This window comes from Photinus pyralis, unplaced genomic scaffold (genome assembly GCF_008802855.1).
Source record: "Photinus pyralis isolate 1611_PpyrPB1 unplaced genomic scaffold, Ppyr1.3 Ppyr1.4_LG2, whole genome shotgun sequence".
Lineage (NCBI taxonomy): Eukaryota > Metazoa > Arthropoda > Insecta > Coleoptera > Lampyridae > Photinus > Photinus pyralis.
Window position 1 is genome coordinate 40,913,092 of NW_022170403.1, and position 18,939 is coordinate 40,932,030.

General features: G+C 34.1%; 3 protein-coding genes across 5 annotated transcripts in view; 1 reads left to right on the forward strand and 2 right to left on the reverse strand.

Moving 5' to 3' along the window:
- Positions 1–2,113, forward strand: part of LOC116163113 — a 74,299-nt gene extending 72,186 nt beyond the window's left edge. For all 3 annotated transcript variants that reach the window (XM_031476963.1, XM_031476964.1, XM_031476965.1), the window contains 3 exons: positions 691–988; positions 1,036–1,282; positions 1,364–2,113. In XM_031476963.1, the coding sequence (XP_031332823.1) occupies positions 691–988; positions 1,036–1,282; positions 1,364–1,781 (963 nt within the window). In that variant the 3' untranslated portion in view covers positions 1,782–2,113. The remainder of the gene's footprint in view (positions 1–690; positions 989–1,035; positions 1,283–1,363) is intronic.
- A 6,705-nt stretch (positions 2,114–8,818) lies between these two features.
- LOC116163965 (sideroflexin-2) lies at positions 8,819–12,118 on the reverse strand. Its single transcript, XM_031478091.1, has 5 exons — positions 11,668–12,118; positions 11,422–11,620; positions 11,076–11,368; positions 10,783–10,830; positions 8,819–8,937 (listed from the first exon to the last, which is right to left on the reverse strand). The coding sequence occupies exons 1-5, from the start codon at positions 11,982–11,984 to the stop codon at positions 8,826–8,828; spliced, it is 969 nt and encodes a 322-aa protein (XP_031333951.1). The 5' UTR covers positions 11,985–12,118; the 3' UTR covers positions 8,819–8,825.
- Positions 12,119–13,537: 1,419 nt separating this feature from the next.
- LOC116164010 (titin-like) overlaps positions 13,538–18,939 on the reverse strand; it is a 15,045-nt gene continuing 9,643 nt past the window's right edge. The window contains exon 6 of the mRNA XM_031478138.1: positions 13,538–13,726. Within this exon, the coding sequence (XP_031333998.1) occupies positions 13,538–13,726 (189 nt within the window). The remainder of the gene's footprint in view (positions 13,727–18,939) is intronic.

The following is an 18,939-nucleotide window of genomic DNA, read 5'->3' on the forward strand; positions in this document are numbered from 1 at the left end:
ATATTCGTTTAGGATTTACCGCTTACACTGTGAATATTTAGTCGCGGTGTGTCGTCAACATTTAGTGTGCAAAGGTTTGAAACAGGGTCGAAAAGTAGTGAGACTAGTCAAGTTGACTACTGTATATACCTTTTTAAAAATCATGTAAGACGTTTGCATTGTGCTGAGGTACAAAATACCACTCATACCGTATTTCTAATTATGTTTCCTTCATAACATCATTTTTTTGGGGACGTTTACCGTAAGTAATAGGTACGCCGAGTACATCACTTGACTTCAGCCGAACGCGCTCTAACTACTTTAAATACGATAGATTTCAAATGTATCATATTAGTTTATTTTTTGATTTGCACGATAATTACGAACCTAAATAATGCTATTTGGTATATGGTTGAAAAGCATTTTTTCAGAGCTTTCCAACGACGTATCACACATGGGGGGTCACTATTTAAGATTTAAAAGTTGGGGTGGCTGGGGCGCAGGGGGTGCGTCGCCAACTATGTCATTGTGATTCCCCCTTCGAATTACCGAAACGGATTTTGATTTTTTTAAATATCTCGTTTATTTACTAAGATATGGGGGGTGGTAAGTTTTCAAATTGTCACCCTGTATTTATATTTTCTTGAACGAGTTGCTATTGATGCAACATATTTACGTTTTAATTTAAAATTGGTTTTATAATCGTTTCAGATACAACAAGGAGTTTCAGTTCAACCTGCATTACGAGGCTTGAAAACGGCATCCAACTTACGATGGTCCAATTTTTCAATCAAAGAAAATTTGCCACCTTTAACTGTAGGATCGAGAGTATTCCATCAAGCAGTTTGGGGAGTGCATCATGTTACAATAATTATAAGTACAGGATCCACGCCAATCAATTCCCAACCGTTAGGTACATTTACTTTGAACCCAATCACAGAGTTCACCGATCTAATACCTGCTAAATATACCTCGAGTGTCACACAAGATGATAGTAAATTAATACAAGGTACTGTCGATGTCCAAATTTCGCCTTTTGTAGCAACTATGTTTTAGCATCTGTGGCAGTGTTGCCATGGATTCAGGTGAACACCATTCAGACGTATGCAGAGCTATTAAAAACTAAATTAAACAGTGCTCAAGAATTATTTAAAGATGCCTGTTTCATAGTTTTACAATTAGTTAACTCTCTCAAAGTTTTGCAAGCCCAGGGGATTGAAGAATTGCCACTTTCACTGACTAGTTTTGTAATTTATAAGGAAATGGAGAAGGATACACATCATCGTTTATGTGTTATTCAAGGGTAATTTCATTATTACTACCGTACAACAAACAAATCCTATAGATACAGAATTGCTAAATTTTAATTGCATACTTATTTCAGCCTAGGAGAAGAATTAACACACAAAAAGGAAAATATAGAATTTGGATCGCTTTGTGAATGTGCAGCAAGTGTACTTATGCACTTACTACCATCTGCAAAATTAACCCCGCTACTGCATTCGTTACTCAGTACAGAGAGGGCAGTATCTTTAACGCAAGCCAAGTCAGTATTAGAGTACACCCTATGGGGTCCAGCCGATGTAAGTTTAAGCAGCAATATTAAGGATAGAGAGTTGGCGCTTCAAAGATGGTTAGATCTGCAACGTGCCACTGTCTTGCACGGATTAGTTTGTGCAAGAATACAGTTAACAGTATATGAAGAATGTCACTTATTATTTTTGGTCCGTAGCAATGCCAAAATGATGTGTGATGCTTCATTGCTATTAGATTCGAATAAACAAAATACTCGTAATAATTGAAGAGAACCGAAATTTAATTATTATAGGGTTTATGACTGATAAAGGTATGACAAATCGAATTTTTATACATTTTTTTAATTTGTTACTGTATATTTCTAAGAGAGAGTGTTTAAGCATCTATTTCATATTTAATAAGTTATGTATGTAAAATTGTACATTTCATCTTGAAATGAGTAGAGTAAACCTAAGTGTTAATTCAATAAACCAAATTTGAAAATCACATTTACCTATAGTCGAAAACACTAACATCACAATATTTACATTAGCAATTATGTCAGTAAGAGTGTCTGTAATGAACCAATTGTACATTTGTAAATTATGTATTTCACCTTAGTAAAGCCATATGTAATTATTATACAATTAATTTGTTTAATTGACTGCCACTTGCGCCAACTGCATTGGTGCATAGTATGCCTGTGAGTATACAGTAGGGCCTATTTAATCCTAACATCCCAAGTCACTATTACGGTTTAATGCACTAAATGATAAACTGCCTGCAAGGCATGCATTGTTACAAGAGGTCATGAGTGACTTTAAACAGTCAAAAAGATCCCTTCTTCCCGACAAGAAAAACCCAACAATCCAGCTCTGTACGTGGAGATGTTCGCCCCCTGGATATACCATGTTAGAATGTTATGACGTAATACTTAGTAGCCGCACAACTAATCTGAGAAGTCTTCTGATAAACAGGATGAAACAAGTAGGTATGTTAACAAAAAATTGAGTGTTAAAGGAAAGGAAGGATCCAAAATATTTCCTCCATTTTACTTTTTTGCTGATATATTTCATTAGTGTTGTGCTTTCAGTTGATCCTATAATTAGGTATGAATGGCGGTAGTTATAGTGTTAATTGGTTTTAGCAGTTTAGTAGGTATAGTAGCAGATTTTATCTTGCATGTACAATTTTTTACAATGAGTACAGTAAAAACATTAAGTCTTAGCATAGACTTAATAGGTCTATGGTCTTAGCAATGGTTCTAGGTACAACCTCGTTAATCCGAATAGATTCGGACCACCAACCTTTCGGATTATCGCGAAACTAGTGAAAATAATAAATTTGGACACAAGCATTAAGAAATAAACTTTATTCTTTTCAACGTCTTCAGGGGTGTCATTGTTGTTACGAGGAACAAAATTTTATCGGACTATCGTGATTTCGGACTAGCGTGTATTCGGATTATAGAGGTTGAACTGTACACTGTGTCCAAGACAAAGATGCCTACTTGCGACGATACATACATTTTTGAGAGTTGGCAACCATGCAATTTCTAGGTGGGAAATAAGGTATACTTTAAAAGGAGGAAAAGGAGTTGTCAACTAAAGTATACTTTAAAAGAGTATACCTTAGTGGAAAAAAGTTGCCTGCGCCATCTAGAAAGCACGAACGGGGGACGTTTGGGCATCTTGTATTGAATGGCGGTCGTGAACGCGTCGCTCCATAAATGTTTGTTGTTATTTTGTGTTATTTAATGCTAATGCAGGTAGTAATTTTTGCATTTCTTTTTATCGTATTTGTGTTTTGTATGCCGCAGTTTGTAATTGTGTCACAATGTTTGTTTTTGAAATTTACATGGTTTAACCACAATGCAGAATGACATGTTAAATATTGTTTGCTATTGTTTGTAATTGTTTACGTTTTTGGTGTAATGCTTGCTTAAGTTATGTGTATGGATGTTGAATGTTGATTACTTGGTCTTGTCCGTGAAGTAACATTCATATAAGTCTTAATCATTTTATTTTAATATGAGGAAATTACCGATTCGTTTGATGTATGTACTGACTTGTTGTTTGTTACTATAACATTTTTCTCCACGAATGAAGCAGTCACGGGGTGGTAAAAACTGTAGTCAAATTTGAGTTACGACACCTAATTCCGTGATTGTCTTCGACATTCAACTGTAGGCTCGAAACCCCGAAATCAGGGGCGGGTTACCTATCTTGCAGGAGCGGGATTACTCTAATCAACGCTCTTCAGTTTAGAATCTATGTACGATAAATGAGTTCGTAATTTTCCATCTTGCTTTTAACAAAAGGACTTTATTGCACCAAAGATGAGTCACATCCTGTGTATTTCATCCTTTCTTAGAATCTTGGTACTACCTGCTTACCTGACCCATAATTCCCAAAACTTGTTTTTAACCTATTTGTTACCTCTTGAAGTCTACATGCTATTTTTTGTAATGTGATAATTTTATGTTATGCATTCACATATTACAAACAATTAATTCTACTACACAATTTAATATTAATTTGACGGCTGGTTTTTTTGATTGGTAAGTTCTTTTTTTCCCAGCCTATTTCTATTTTTATTCGGTGAGCTACAATTTTCAGAGTTTATTTTTGCAATGTAATTTATTTCGACTTAAATTTCCGAGCTTTCACAATAATAATTAATAATTGCGATCATTATTAAACAAACTTTTCACAATTTGAGTGTTTTATTTTATGTTCCTTCCCTATTGTGCTTCAGGTCAAAGCGTTGTCTACAACTAACGTAAGGGGGCCCTGCCTTAGATGTTTGATCACGTGCCACTTTTCAAATTTCAGCGGGATCTTGTTTAGTTTTGGAGAGAATAGTACCATTCGTGTGCCATTTTTAAACGTTGCCGGGTTAACTTTATTTCCGTGTTCTTGTAGTGTGAAGTTAGTGTAGAATCTGGGGGTTAAGTACACTACAAATGTTTTTTTTAAATTTTATTTTATGGCATACGTTAAAATGACATTTTAATAGGTTTGAATTAGTAGGCTAAGCCGTTCTTTAATCGTAAGGATAGATAAAGGAATCACTTTAACCGTAAGCAAAGAATATTAGTTACCTACTCTTTGCCATAATGGTAGATAATGTGAAACAGATGATTGTGCATTCTAATCACATCCGTCATTCTTTTTCAAATGCAAGATATAAAATGATGTTCAGAACATATGACAATTCTGTCTATGGAAACGATCACCAAGGCACAACGGCACAACCTACAGTGACTCAATTTAGAACAGTGGTGACTACCTACTCTTTGCCATAATGGTAGATAAAGTGAAACAGATGATTGTGCATTCTAATCACATCCGTCATTCTTTTTCAAATGCAAGATATAAAATGATTTTCAGAACATATGACAATTCTGTTTCTATGGAAACGATCACGAAGGCACAACGGCACAACCTACAGTGACTCAATTTAGAACAGTGGTGACAACATAGGGTATCTCGTTTTTAATTGGTCGTTGGTTCCGGTCGTCATATTGGGGCAAACTGGCCAATAGAAAGCCTTCAAAACTACGCGGTACACTCCGTGCTATAATTATTAATTATGCTGTTCTGACAGTTCACGACTTCACGTACTAGATTACACTATGCTGCTTGTATTAGCTTTAGTTTACATTTTCGTCTCCAGTTTTATATAAACTCGTATTTTTCAATACGGATATAGCTTGGATTTTCGATATTATAAGGTATGTAATACGCTTAAAGTGTTTTTAGATGTAAAACTGCATCTAGCCTTACTAGTGGTAATTGATGTAAAAGTTGTTTCAGAAGCCATGAATAACGAGTTGGGCTTTAGATAGAAACCTGGTTTGAGAACACACTGAAATGTCAAACACAATTTACATGATAAAAAGTCTCCTGAAAGACGCCTAATTTTATGCAAGCAAAATAACTTCTTGAAACAAATAAAGATCTGGCTGTCATATTAATTATTAATTTGAATATTGTTGCTTTAGCTTCATAGAAAATAAATCTGTTAAGCTCCTTTAACTGTTATCGGCACTATACCAATTGGAAACATCAACTTTTTCTTTAGTTGAATACATCGCACACGAACCGAAATTAGAATAGGGAAGTCAAAGCGATAATATGCAAATTAATTAATATGACAGGCAGATCCTCATTTGTTTTAGGTAGTTACTTTGGTTGCATGAAGAGGGCGTCTTTCAGGAGACTTTTTATCATGTAAAAGTAGACATAGGAAATCCCTATGTCTACTTCTACATGAATATCACTGTATAAGTTATTGCACTGTACATGTGATATATACGAAAATCTATAAACAAGTCAGAAAACAGGCTAATGGCCTTTGAAGCTGAAGCCTTAGGTGGGGTTTTAGTGGGTATGCCCGAGTAACGGGAGAGCCCCACACTTCCTGATTATGGAGTGTGCATAAGGTGCATTTCCCCACCTACAATAAAAAAAATAAAAATAAAAGAAAAGGACAGAAAATAGAATTAAATTGAATTAAATAAACTAAAATAAAATAAAACAAAACAAAAAATACTCTTACTTAATTTTTAAAATCAAATTAAATAAAATATAAAAGAAATAAGCTAAAATAGAGTAAACTAAGAATTAAAAATGATGCGTTTTTGTTGGAGACATGGGCTTTGGGGTTATAACTTTTTGCCTCGGTTTTCTACGTATCTGGAAAAGGAACGACCTTTTTTATCCTAGGAACCCATTTCCAAAGTGATCGAACAGCTCAAAACAAAGTTAACGTACACACGGACAAACAGGCAGCAATATAAAATTGTAACTGCCTCCCGGGAAGTAGAATAAAAGCCGTTTACATAAATAACAACAGTTTAATTAGTTATTTGTATCATATTTCGTATAAGCATCAAAAATGAAAATGCGACAACAAAATAAACAATCCTCGCCATAATACTTCTGTGCTATCAGATTCTTAATACTACCTCCATTCCCTTGACTACTCCACCAACATTATCTAAGCTCTAAAGGTAAAGGTACTACAGTAAATTGAAAATGCGATTCAATTCAAACACATGTTATCAGGCCGGTAACCTTGATTTACAATGTAAATGTATCTGAAGGTGAAGGTATCCAATACAATATTTAATTTAAACACAAATATTGACATACACATCCAAAATATTAATAACATGAAACAAAACAAAGGCACTACTATTGACCATAACCGCGCATCAAAGTATCAAAATGATTCAGTGTTGTCGATGTCAAACTTCTTTGCAATTGGGGGTTTGTTGTCTTTGAATAATTTAAAAGGGAGCACTTTGGCCATTCAGTGGAGTAATTATAAATGCATTTACACTTTTTGTTTAAATAATTAAAGTATTTTCAAAGATGGCATTTTGACGGGCAAGCCAATAATGACTATATGTAATGTGTTGGTCTCATATTTTAAGTAGTAAGGTTTAAGCACAATAAATGCGAATAAGTAATTGAAAAGGCTTACACAAATCAGAAATTTTAAAAACTCTATTGCGAAAGTAAGTACTAACAAATATGCAACTACTTTAACAATAACAGAAGAATGCTTTCAAAAAAAGTCATGATTAATGATACGAGATAAAACGATCAACAGTTAGAATTTTCTGCAAAACAAATTATTTATTTAGGTGTAACACACCATGGTAACAAATAACATTCAACATGGCATATAGTACAGATTTCATTATCCATTCCGCTATCCACAAGCACTCTTACGAATTACGAGTTAATAATTCAAAATTTCCACAATTTTCATTGGCTAATTGGTGCATATTTGTAATTTATAAAGACAAACGCGTGAATACCTCACCTCTATTATGCAGACCATGTCTCTTTTTGTTCCTGTTAGAGATATCAAAAAATACTCAAAACTGTTTTGGTAGAACCAATCTGAACATCGACTTTTGTTTATGAAATGTCTTGTAACAGGTGCAGTTTTATGACTTTAAACTGATAAATGGCAACGTTTGCACAGGAGAGATTTACTTATCATGACACAAGTGCTCGTTCTTTTGCAATATTACTATGGTCAGAAGAAAGATTCGAGTATAGATACTTATCAACAAAAGTAAAGAGAGACAGAAATAAAAGTTTTCCTGAAATAGAACACTACAATAAAAGTAGGTACTGAAATGAAATTTATCATTAGGTTTTGTATCCCTAATAGTATATTATATACCGCGGGACTGAAGTAGTACTTTTAATCCCGAAGGTAAAGTTTATGGCCCGACCGAAGGGAGGGCCATAATTTACCTGAGGGATTAAAAACACTACTTCAGTCGCAAGGTATATACGATATTTTTCGTACTTCCGAAACTGAAACACTTAATATGTATGGAGTTAGAGAACGCGTTCTTTCAAAAAATCGCTACTTAACAAGTTACCATAGGAAGTATTCCTATGCTATGGTAACAAAAATAATTTGGAAACTGTCATTGCTAGTGTCATAATGACAAAAATTTGATATTTCAAACTAAAGAATTGATACCACCGAAATCCAAAAAACTATATGAGCAGCACTACGATGCGTTTAAGAAGTAGTGCCGCATACAAAATGTGGAACAACCTACTGAAATTGCCTTGTTAGTAATTTCATCCTTCCGGGATTTTCGTCAAAATTTAATCCCGGCGGGACAAAAAGTGACACTTCAGTACTTGTCATAATGGAGTGAAGTGGTCACTTTAGTCTCGGAAGTACGAAAAAGTATTTTAGTACCTCTATTATAACAATCAGAACAAGGCGCACAATATTCAATTCCTATCCAAAAAAACTGGGAGACATCATCGTATAAAAGAACAGATTATTTTGTACAGTCACAATCGCCAAATGGGTCAATCCTGCAGTATACGCAACCAAGATTTGATATATTGCGCAACTTGGAAATGTGAACCTGTAACAAATGATAGTATCTCCCCCTTGAAGACACCAACGGAGACCAATGTGATTAGGCGATCATTACTTTTGTCAATGACGCATACATTCTATACCATAATTCAGTGTTGCAAATGATCACCACTTAAGCACATACTACTAAAAAATTCACGTTATGCGAGTGATGGATTTTCTTTTGAACTAGTGTAGCGATTGCAAAAATATGTCCATTGCAGAGATTTTCGAGTTATTGAAAAGATACGTTGTTAGAAGTATCGGTTTAATTGTATAGATGAGAAAATGTAAGTAAAAGTAAAAAACCGTCATTTCACTTTTAAATGAAAAGCATAATCAAATTCATGTTCCCTAGCAACAAGCGTGATAAACTCAATGCAATAATAACAGTGCAATTAATACTGACATCTATTTTTTTACAAGCCTTTATTAAAATATACCCGAAATGGTATGTCATTACCGACCATCTTCTCTAACTTAGCGTATTCTTCTGGTTCAAAATATTTCAATGTTGTAGTCTTCAATGAACTGAAAAAAATTACAAAAACCATAGACTATAATTGTTTTATCTATAAGTAAAGTGACAATGTTATTCATATTTTAATAGTAAACCACGGTATCAGTTACTTACAAAGGTACTATCCAAGGTACTCAATACCTTGCGGATTAACTCATACTTTTGCATACAAAAATGCTTAATATGTATAGTCAAAAGACAGTCTTGACTCTTGAGTCACTGCTACATCACGCAATGGTGTCCCAACTTTTTTTCATGGAACCTCAAATAAACAAATGATCAAATGATATGATATTCCGCAGGCCACGCCTACTGAAGTGACATCATTACATGTTCACAACAATTCTTTTTTTTTTCTCCATGTTTTTAGTTGATAGTCAAATATATAATTGCTAGTTATGTAACATGTGGTCACTTTAGACTTAAAAAAGTAATTTTTTGAATTTATATTTTGGTAAGGCTAAGTATACTAAGATTAACACATGTACCACTTTATAGCGAACAGAAACAAAAGTATGTCTGGAAAGAGAAGGCGATAACAACGCGTGCATTTTCAATTAAAAAAAAGGGTTTTATTTTTCGAGATAAGGACGGTGTATGCGGGATTTTTAGACAGCACACGAGATTGGCATTTAAAAGAGTAAGCACGTACTACTTGATTGCGAAAAATTTAGTGGTTAAAATTCAAGAGCGGCCAAAGATACGAGCTAAATTCGCAAACGGTTACTTACTATCTCAATTATGCTACATTGTTGTTGAAGAAAATTTTAACAAGTCGCTATAAAGTGTTTTTCGGAAGGCTTTCGTTTGCGAGTGATAAAAATTTAGACAAGGAAACATTTTCGAATTGGAGACGCGCTCTTCACGCAAAATGTTAATATCAACAGCCAAACATTGGCGTTTTATTTCAGTGCTAACAATATGGCGTGTTATTTTCGTTAATTTAGAGCTGGTTTGTTGGAGTTTACAATACGTATGTACATTTTTCCTTGAGATTCACGTTACCAAGGTGGTACAAAAAGTCAACGTGTCATTGCAGGGGTCTATTTCCATATTCTTAGAGAGCGGCATTTTCCGAGGAAGAGAATCAATGTAACCGGAAAGGAATCTCATCCACATCAGTTACCTACTGGAAGTTTTGAATTTTTTGCATTGTACAAATTAATGCTCGCTTATTTAAATTATTTTTAGGATTTTAGGATTAAACTTTGATATTCCTGATAAAATCGACCTATCAGAACCATTTGTATTAAACGAATGTGTATTGTTTTTTATTCAATCATAGAATCAGTTCCAAGCAAAGGATTTTGGTTATTATGTTTCAGTGATTGGGCATTTTATTTCCATTGAATTTCAGTGTTGTCATTCCTTTGGTTACATTGAAACTTTATTTAGCATTGAGAAGGAGTTGTATATTTCCACAGGAGAACGTATCAGTAATCCATTATATCTAAAGATAAAATCTCTAGATAAGTAACAAATTTAGCAGGAACACGATCATGAAACAGGCATTGCATTTTTTATACAGTTCCTTTTATGAGTCAAGCCAATATTTTGTATACAGACAAGTGTAAAGTAAAGTGGAACTCGATCGCGTTAGTGTTTATTAATATATTTAATCAACTAAAGTCATATGCGTAGCCCGCCCGTGTGGGGCAGTTGAGTTGAAGCTCGACTGTGGTACTAAGGGCCCGTGGTTCGAATTTGGGTTCGGGCATGGATATTTGTAAATCTAAAGTACAGGCTTAGACTTCTTCCTAATTTTATATTCAAAGATGTAACTGATTTCGTGGTTTTTTTATATAATGACAATTTTGTATTTCCTTTAACTCTAACCACATGCATTACAAACTTACCATCTTTGTGGAAACAGAGCACATGCGGTAGGAACCATAATACTTAAACTGCAACAAAAAGGAAGTACGGCACATTAGAAAAATAAATGAAAAAAAAACTTTGGCATAATCAATGGTTAAGTTTTTCTTTTAAATTAAAAAGAAACATGTTTTAAAAGAAAACTATTATATCAATATTTTGTTTCCATTTTTTTGTGCAGTTAAAAATCAAGAGACCTGTTTATTTTTAGGAAAATTCTCGAGAAATTAAAGGTCATGAGATAGGTAAGTATACTGGTATAAGCGTCACTTACAAGCAACCGACAAGTACGACTTGGATAGGTCCATGCATTGGTTTAATCTGCTGCATCCACCTATACTTCTCTAATCTTTCCATTATCACAGGTAATATCAACATACCCGGAGCGCACATGACAATTCGTGAAAATACTACTTGTGAAATGCCCTTCACTGCTGCTACTTTTGATTGGCACAATTTTTTGCCATCATCCCCTTCCACATCAATACCGTAAATGAGCTCTGTTTGTCTCATAAGTGGTATATTAACACAATTTGCTGCTGCAACTGCCACAAATGGCACATATCTCTAACAAAAAGAAATATAAGAATATACACCTCAAGCCATCGGAAGGTACTCACCTGCAAAATTGGGGATGCTCTTTTTTGGAACATACTTTTACAACCGATAGCAGTAACCATCGCCGACAAAGTGGCAGACACATACGCGACACCCATCTGTGTTGTAGAAATAGGCGATTGTGCATTTCTATTAGTGAAATTAACCAGAGCGTTAAAGGACTGGTTTACCCATTGCCAGAATACAACAGCAGGTACAGTTCTACCAAAATTTGAGAGTATTGCAAGTAGAGCTAGCCGGTTCCTTACCGATACCACTGCAGCATTGCACCAGTAATAAGCATACCACCAGGCAGTTGAAAAGACATCCGCCCAAAGACATTCTGTAATTCGCCACTGTCTGGATGAAATGCACTTTCATACAACTTCTTCGCATATATAACTTTTTCTATCGAATCACCTTCTGCACCTGTTCGATAGTTTTCAATTAGAGTTTTTGCTTCAAATAAACTTGTCTCTTTTTCTATGCAAGTTCTAGGATCAGTTACCCACAAGAAATGTTTAAACCTTCCGATAAATGAGTTTTGATCCCAAAGAGGTGCGTCAATATTGAGCCTTTCTTGCATTTTTTTTTAAATAAGAGGAAACTTGTTATGTAACCGTATTTATACCTACAGTCTACAGGTTGCGAGAAGAAAAAAAAGTGGTTACAAAACAAAACCAATAATAACAAAACTGTGAACTCAACCATCAAATGCGGGCCTAGAGCCACAGGCATTAAATAGTGTCTAAATACGAGACAAGGTTCTGCACTACAAGTAAAGGCGGGACTCCACCAAATTGGACTAGGCCGGCGGCACTGTGCCAACTTTTGCCGAAGAAAAATTAGAAATAAACATTCTTTCGTTAGCATCGGACGCCGGCATCATTTTGCTAGCGGGCAAATGTCGGTAAATATCAAAGGGATTTCAGCCGGCCACGCGGGCTAACGATACCTCCTAGCTACGCAAAAACATAACAAGCGCTAGTTTGAAAATAAACGTTATACGTTAAAATGCAAAAATTTAAATCGAAGTCAAAACGGAAAGAGCCCCCTAAATAGCGAATTCCAAAAAAAATGTGAAAATGGAACTCGGATTTTCGAGCCGGCCGGCGTGCTCGGGAAATAATATTCAACAATTTAAAACTTAATTCATATATCTAGGCTCCCGGGCGTCCTAAAAATCTGGGACACATCTCAAAATCAATATTAATCCAGGTGTCAGAGACTGAAAGTCTTTGAATAGACACAAGAATTCCTATTGAAGTTTTTTTTGTTTTATGTATTTACTTTTTATTTAAAAAAAACAAGTGTTCAAAAATTAGCTATATTTACACAAAACAAAGTAGTACCAAACATGTTTTATATAATACTACTTAAATACGTACTTACCTAAAGTAATTAAATCACAGATACATTCATGATTATTGTAACTAATGTTTGGAAATACGGTTGAACGATAACAAGCTTCAGATGCAATGCATAATGTACTTCAACAAATAAACGTGAAACTAAAAATAAACTCTCTTTAACCAAAACAATTGTACATCACGCAAGTATCCAATGTTGTTTAATTTTATTCCCTAATTCAAATATATAACATCTAAATATAAACAACGAATCATTCTCAAAAGTAGTAAAAAGAAACCAATGAAAAAGTTGTCAATATTAAATTGGATAAAAAGTGAAAAATAAATAAAACCAGAGTGACTGGCAGTATGTGTAGAAATTTAAAAAAAAGTAAATAAGAAGATAATGGTAAACTAACTCATGCTGTACAGTGAACTGTGTTACATCATTAGGCCTTAGCACCAGTTATTTTGAGGCTTTAGAATAACAAAATCCAAATACACAAATAAAAAAAATATTTCAGTCGTGATAACTATTTCCCTGGCAAAGATAAAAGAGAAATGAGCTACTTTTTTTACTTTCTTGTTTTATATGAAAAATTAATGAACGATGATTAATTTATATATCTGGGGGAAGTATTTTATCAAAACGGTCTGTAAAAATTCGGTTAAACTAGCTACCCAATTATACATAGGAAGGTAGTGTAGAAACACTCGCGTAAAAATTTAAACGTCATTATGCAATGGTTGCTGTGCAGCCTGTGGACAATTGAATCACAATAATCGTTCCTTACGACATAACATCGATTTCTCTAGGAGATGCTAGTGCAGGTGGTGGCACAGTTATAATGTTTTGCGAAGGAGAACTTACTAGCGGCGTTTCCTTTCTTATTCTATTTTCTACGATTTCTCTGGCCTCTAATGTAGCTTGTCTAATCGCTTCTTTGTATGCTCCTCTTTTCTTTTTATTATACCGTACCTGAAAGATAAATGCAGACAGTATAAATACAAATATATCAAACCATTTCAAGCATTTAATGATGGGAATGTTCTATGTTCTATACATTTTTACAATTTTCACTTTTTTTTCTACACAATTAGAAAAATTGACAACCTAACCTTAAAATTATTAAAGGTTGGTGAAATTGTACAATGACTTTAAAACAACAACAAATTGATCAAGTTAACAGCAGTGTAAAACCAAGGGACTTGAGCAAGAAATTGTTCAATAAATTATGAAATAACCATGAATTAATTGTTGATGTAAAACTAGCTTAATGACGTATCACATGACCTGTAGCCATTTAAAAAACTTCAAGATGGCGGTCGTATGTTATGTTCATATCTCAAACGGTTTAAGCGTGAGTGCTTTGGTTCCATGTTTAATAGTGACGCTTTATATAATTGTCTGAATTGCTTGCGTAACATTCACCGTTAATGATACCCACAAAAAATCCAGCGAGATCAATGACAAACAACAAAACTAAAGCAACGGTTTACAAGACCATTGAATTTGACTTTGCAGAAAATCGAATGCTGTCAAATCAAAGCAATGATAACAGGGTTCTTATGCAAAATACTCGTTGTGCCACTGTGGACAACTTTGTTTGCTGGAATTTGTATTTGTATTTATTTAGCATAATATATGGTTATTGAATATAATGAAAAATTGGCAACAATTACATAAGCCAAGGCTCGTGCGTGATGGGTCATCAAGTATATACTTTAGTACACTAATACAAAAAACAAAACAAAACAAACATATATAATATATATAAATAATCTGTTAGTTCCTGGATTTAGGAGCGCATTGCGGCAGCAATTTTTTGGTAAAAGCATGCTTGATGAAGATGACTTGTGTTATCAATAAACATTATCATCAGAATCACATATCTTCACAATGAGGGATGACTCAGTAAGGGGTACACTTCGCTGGTATTATAATACGTAGTACAGTACCTTTTACACTGTGTTTTAGTATTATTAGTAATACCATACCATATTATATTGCGTAATACGAGTACAAAAATTAATGGTATTATGTTGCTATTTTTGTTATTAATTCCAATATTATTCGTATATACAATGGTAGTAGGTACTTCGATATAGTATGTGTTTTGTCGCCTAAAGCGCAAAAAGTCATTATGCAAACATAAATGACGAGAGCGTATTTTCCTCCTAATAAATTTAATGCTAGGACCAGGAAAAAATACCGGTAGGCATGAGATCCTTAACCCCATTCTCTTTCAATCAATGAATCTATTTTAAATAAACTTATAAAAACTATTTTATATTGTGTATTTGAAATAGATTTCTCAAGGTATTTTCTATTTTATATTTGAAACATTTTTGAGCCTATGTTAATCTATCGTTTCTATCGGTTTTAGTGTTGCCTATGGACTTGCCCATGTTGGATCAATATCCAATAATAATAGAACTACAATTCCTTAGTCGGCTCTTGTGAAACGCTTGTTTTCCTATGCAGAAATAATGATTATGCGACCAAAAAGAAGATGTTTAACAGACGCACAACTTAAAAAACTGCTTTTACTTAAAACAAATAATTAAATCATGAGAAACGATTGTTTAATATTCTCTTGCTTTATGAATGTTACAATAATAACGCTCAATGAACAGGTAGATATTTAGTTCAAATACCTATTTTCTATTTGGTATTTTAAATAGAAATACCAAACCTGTTTAGTATCTTGTATTTAAAATAAATTAGCATTTCTTATTCTGTATTTTCTATTTTAAATAGATTTTGAAAAGTACATATGTTACCCAGCTCTGATTATATTTCATTTAACTGCTTTCATAAATAAGAAAGTTGCCATTCTGCATGCGCAAAACCAAATTTTAAATCTGGTGTTAGATTTGGTTGAATTCCAAGTGTCTATGTAGTAAATTTCATTTAAATGCTTCAGTAAATAAGGAAGTTGGCATTGCGTATGCGCAAAACCAACTGTTGCAACTGTGCTCAATTTACATTATACTTTTTTCGTCCTGAAACTTTGACTAGAACTTGTACTAGACGAACTTGTTGAAATTTTGACAATGTAAATCAGAAAATTCCATCCAAGTTTCTAATCTAGACACTAGATTTGAAACTCGGTCCAGACCCATTTTCCATCCAACTTTCATACTTGTGACTTGCGCACTAGTACCAAACTAGAACAAATTACGTGCTGCCAACAACTTTATTTTTATACTCTTGAACATAACCTCAAATATGTCTCTTGAATTAGGTACATGTACATAGCAAAAAAGAGTTTCTTTTGCATGTTATTCATGTTTGTTTTCAAGCCATTTAAATTAACCTCAAAATGTACAATATTGAGATTTGTTTTCCGAAATTGGCCGCACTGCCATTGAAACAAAAAAAGTCAATGCACCAAAAAGCGGTAAATTTAAATTTCTAGTATAGTGTCGGATCTAGTACAAGTTCTAGTCAAAGTTTCTAGACGAAAAAAGTGTAATATAAATTGAGCTTTTTAGATTTGTCTTTATTCAGTCATTTCAGAGGACATATAAATCGATCGATTATATCAATTAGCGCGCGCATGTGCAAAAATAAATTATGTATTTGTGGACTAATGGGGGTTTACAGTATAGTTGAATTCCGCAGTTCTAATTTAATAAGCGTGTACCTGAAACCATAAAACATTTTTGTAGACAGTAAAAGTTTATTTAAAAATAGAGGCTGATTAACAAAAAAATAATGAACATGTGCGGTTTTAAAGGTTTATTCAAAACGATATGATTGTGGCGGGCTCTGTGACGTAATAAGCCCGACCAATCAGCTCCTAGAACCATTCAGATGACATAACGACTTGGCAATATTGCAGGAGAGTGGCATTTATAACTTGCGTCACCTGTTACAGGCACTTGTCACTTTCGTGCTAGATGCAGTTAAACATCCCTCTCAAAACGTCAAATGTGACAAACGTCAGACCCTCGCGTAAGGTCACTTCTACGTGATTGGTTGTAGGTTTGTGACGTATTTAGTCTGAAGCGTTTCAAATTCGGACTAAAAATACAGCTTTTCAATAATTTATTTTGGGTTTATTTTACTCGCAAATAAAAATTGAGGACACACGGGTCTTTTTATTTTTAATGTACTTTGTGGATCAGAAATAAAAAATGAAGGCGGGATGACCCCATTCTCGTGAAATTTTAACGGTATGTACATCTTATAAAAGCAAATTGAACATCCATGTGAAAAATTGCTACTTTGTTCAATAAACGGCGAAAGCGATGCATGAAAATTAAATACAATAAAAGGGAAGTGCTGGGTCTCAACAAATGCTACCGTGCGGAAAAGTAAATCATTTTTTGATTTTATAATTCTAAGGCAACATCGACTTCCTGAAAAAAAAAACGTTATACTTTTTCCCCATTTTTCCAGTTCCAGTGATAAGTGTATTCGCCTTGAATGAAAGAATTTAATTTCGCACTGCTAGTATTACGCCGTTATCCGTATTTACCGTAACAATATTCCCCTTCTTGCAATGAAACTTTATTCACTTTATCACGCATCTTTAATCTTTGTGGGTTAAATTTTCCATTATTGTTCGTATTTAACGTAATAGTTTTTAAGCTGTAGATTTTACTTTGTGTATGAGGGTACTAAATTTTTATTAGCGCGTTTAAAATGTTACCCGTTTCACACCTTACAGTGATTCACAGGTGACCGACTTAATTTCGCTCAGCGCTACACACTATCTGTCTGACGACTCAATATTAAATAACTAAATGCGTCACGGTTCTCTCAAACACTACCACTACTTTACTTTTTGATTGACCCTCATTTTGTCTTTTCCACCAATTAAAACCAACCTTTGCGTAACTTGACAGCAATAAATTGATTCAACGTGAAGTAATTGCCGCTGACGTTGCAAAACCCATCCTGCGCAGCAAGCTCGCTGCAAAGTAAACAAAATATTTCCTGTAATCTGAAGCGAACACGCCATCTATCACGACTCACTGGCGCCGCCAGCTTTCGCACGCATTTACAAAATTGGGACCGTATTTCAGAGCCACTCGCTCACGTATATCAAACAAATTAAGTAACCGGGTGAGTTTATACAGCTGTACATACACCTACAGTTTGTATAATGGATCTTTGATTGGCAACAATAACCGATCGTTATGAAATGAAATCAATGCAGACACGCATCAAGTTACCATAAATTCTGGATTGTGCACTAGAGACTGAAACACAGGGGCGGATGGGCAACTAAAATCATACCGGGAAACTGACTGATGGCAGGCCAAAATTATAAGCAGCGATCAGCAAATTATGTTTTTTTTGACGAATGGTGTGTTTATTAAAAAATATGTATGATAATGAAAAAAATCATAAAATTAAGTTTCTTACAGAACATAAACATTATTATAATAAAACGTAGGTAATGGTAACCAACATTAGTATTCTTACAGATTATTAGAGAACATAAATATTATAATTTATAATATAAAAATCATTAATACAATAATGCACCCTTCATTAGTTTGGTAGTTTGACCTAAACGATTGATTACGTCTTCATTGTCGATATCGTTTAAAATTTCATTCTCGATGTTCATCACAGAGTTGGACTGGGTCACTGGGTCAACTGGGTCACTAAATTAAACTGGGTCACTGGGTCACGTCATACTCTTTTCAGTTAGACCCAGTGACCCAGTTTGACCCAGTTTGACCCAGCGACCCAATTTCACCCGGAGACCCAATTCGACCCAGTAACCTAGTTTGATCGAATAACGCAGTTAAGTCAGTGCCCTCGGTTCAAGTGTACAGATTATGAAATAAATGAAATGCTGGTTTGTTGAAAATAATACTCGATTGCTTGACAACTGCCATTTTTGTGATGTTTGCTTTAATACTGCCGTAAAAAGCTTTCCATGTCCCGAATTGTATTAGAATAATGTTATTTCTTTGCTTCAGGGCTTACCAGTTTGCTTACAGGTGTTCATTCACATTTAATATTTTTCTACTAGTTAGCTTAATCCAAATAAATCTTTTCTCTAAATACTTTCATTGACTACTTGACTACAAACTATAAACAAATGCATTTGATTTTTTTAGGTATTAGTTCTCTTGAATGAAATTGGGCTACGTGCTTGTTGCCGAATATTATTGAGGAAGTTTTTTTTAAAATTAAAGTTACTTGAAATTGTTTTGGATGATACC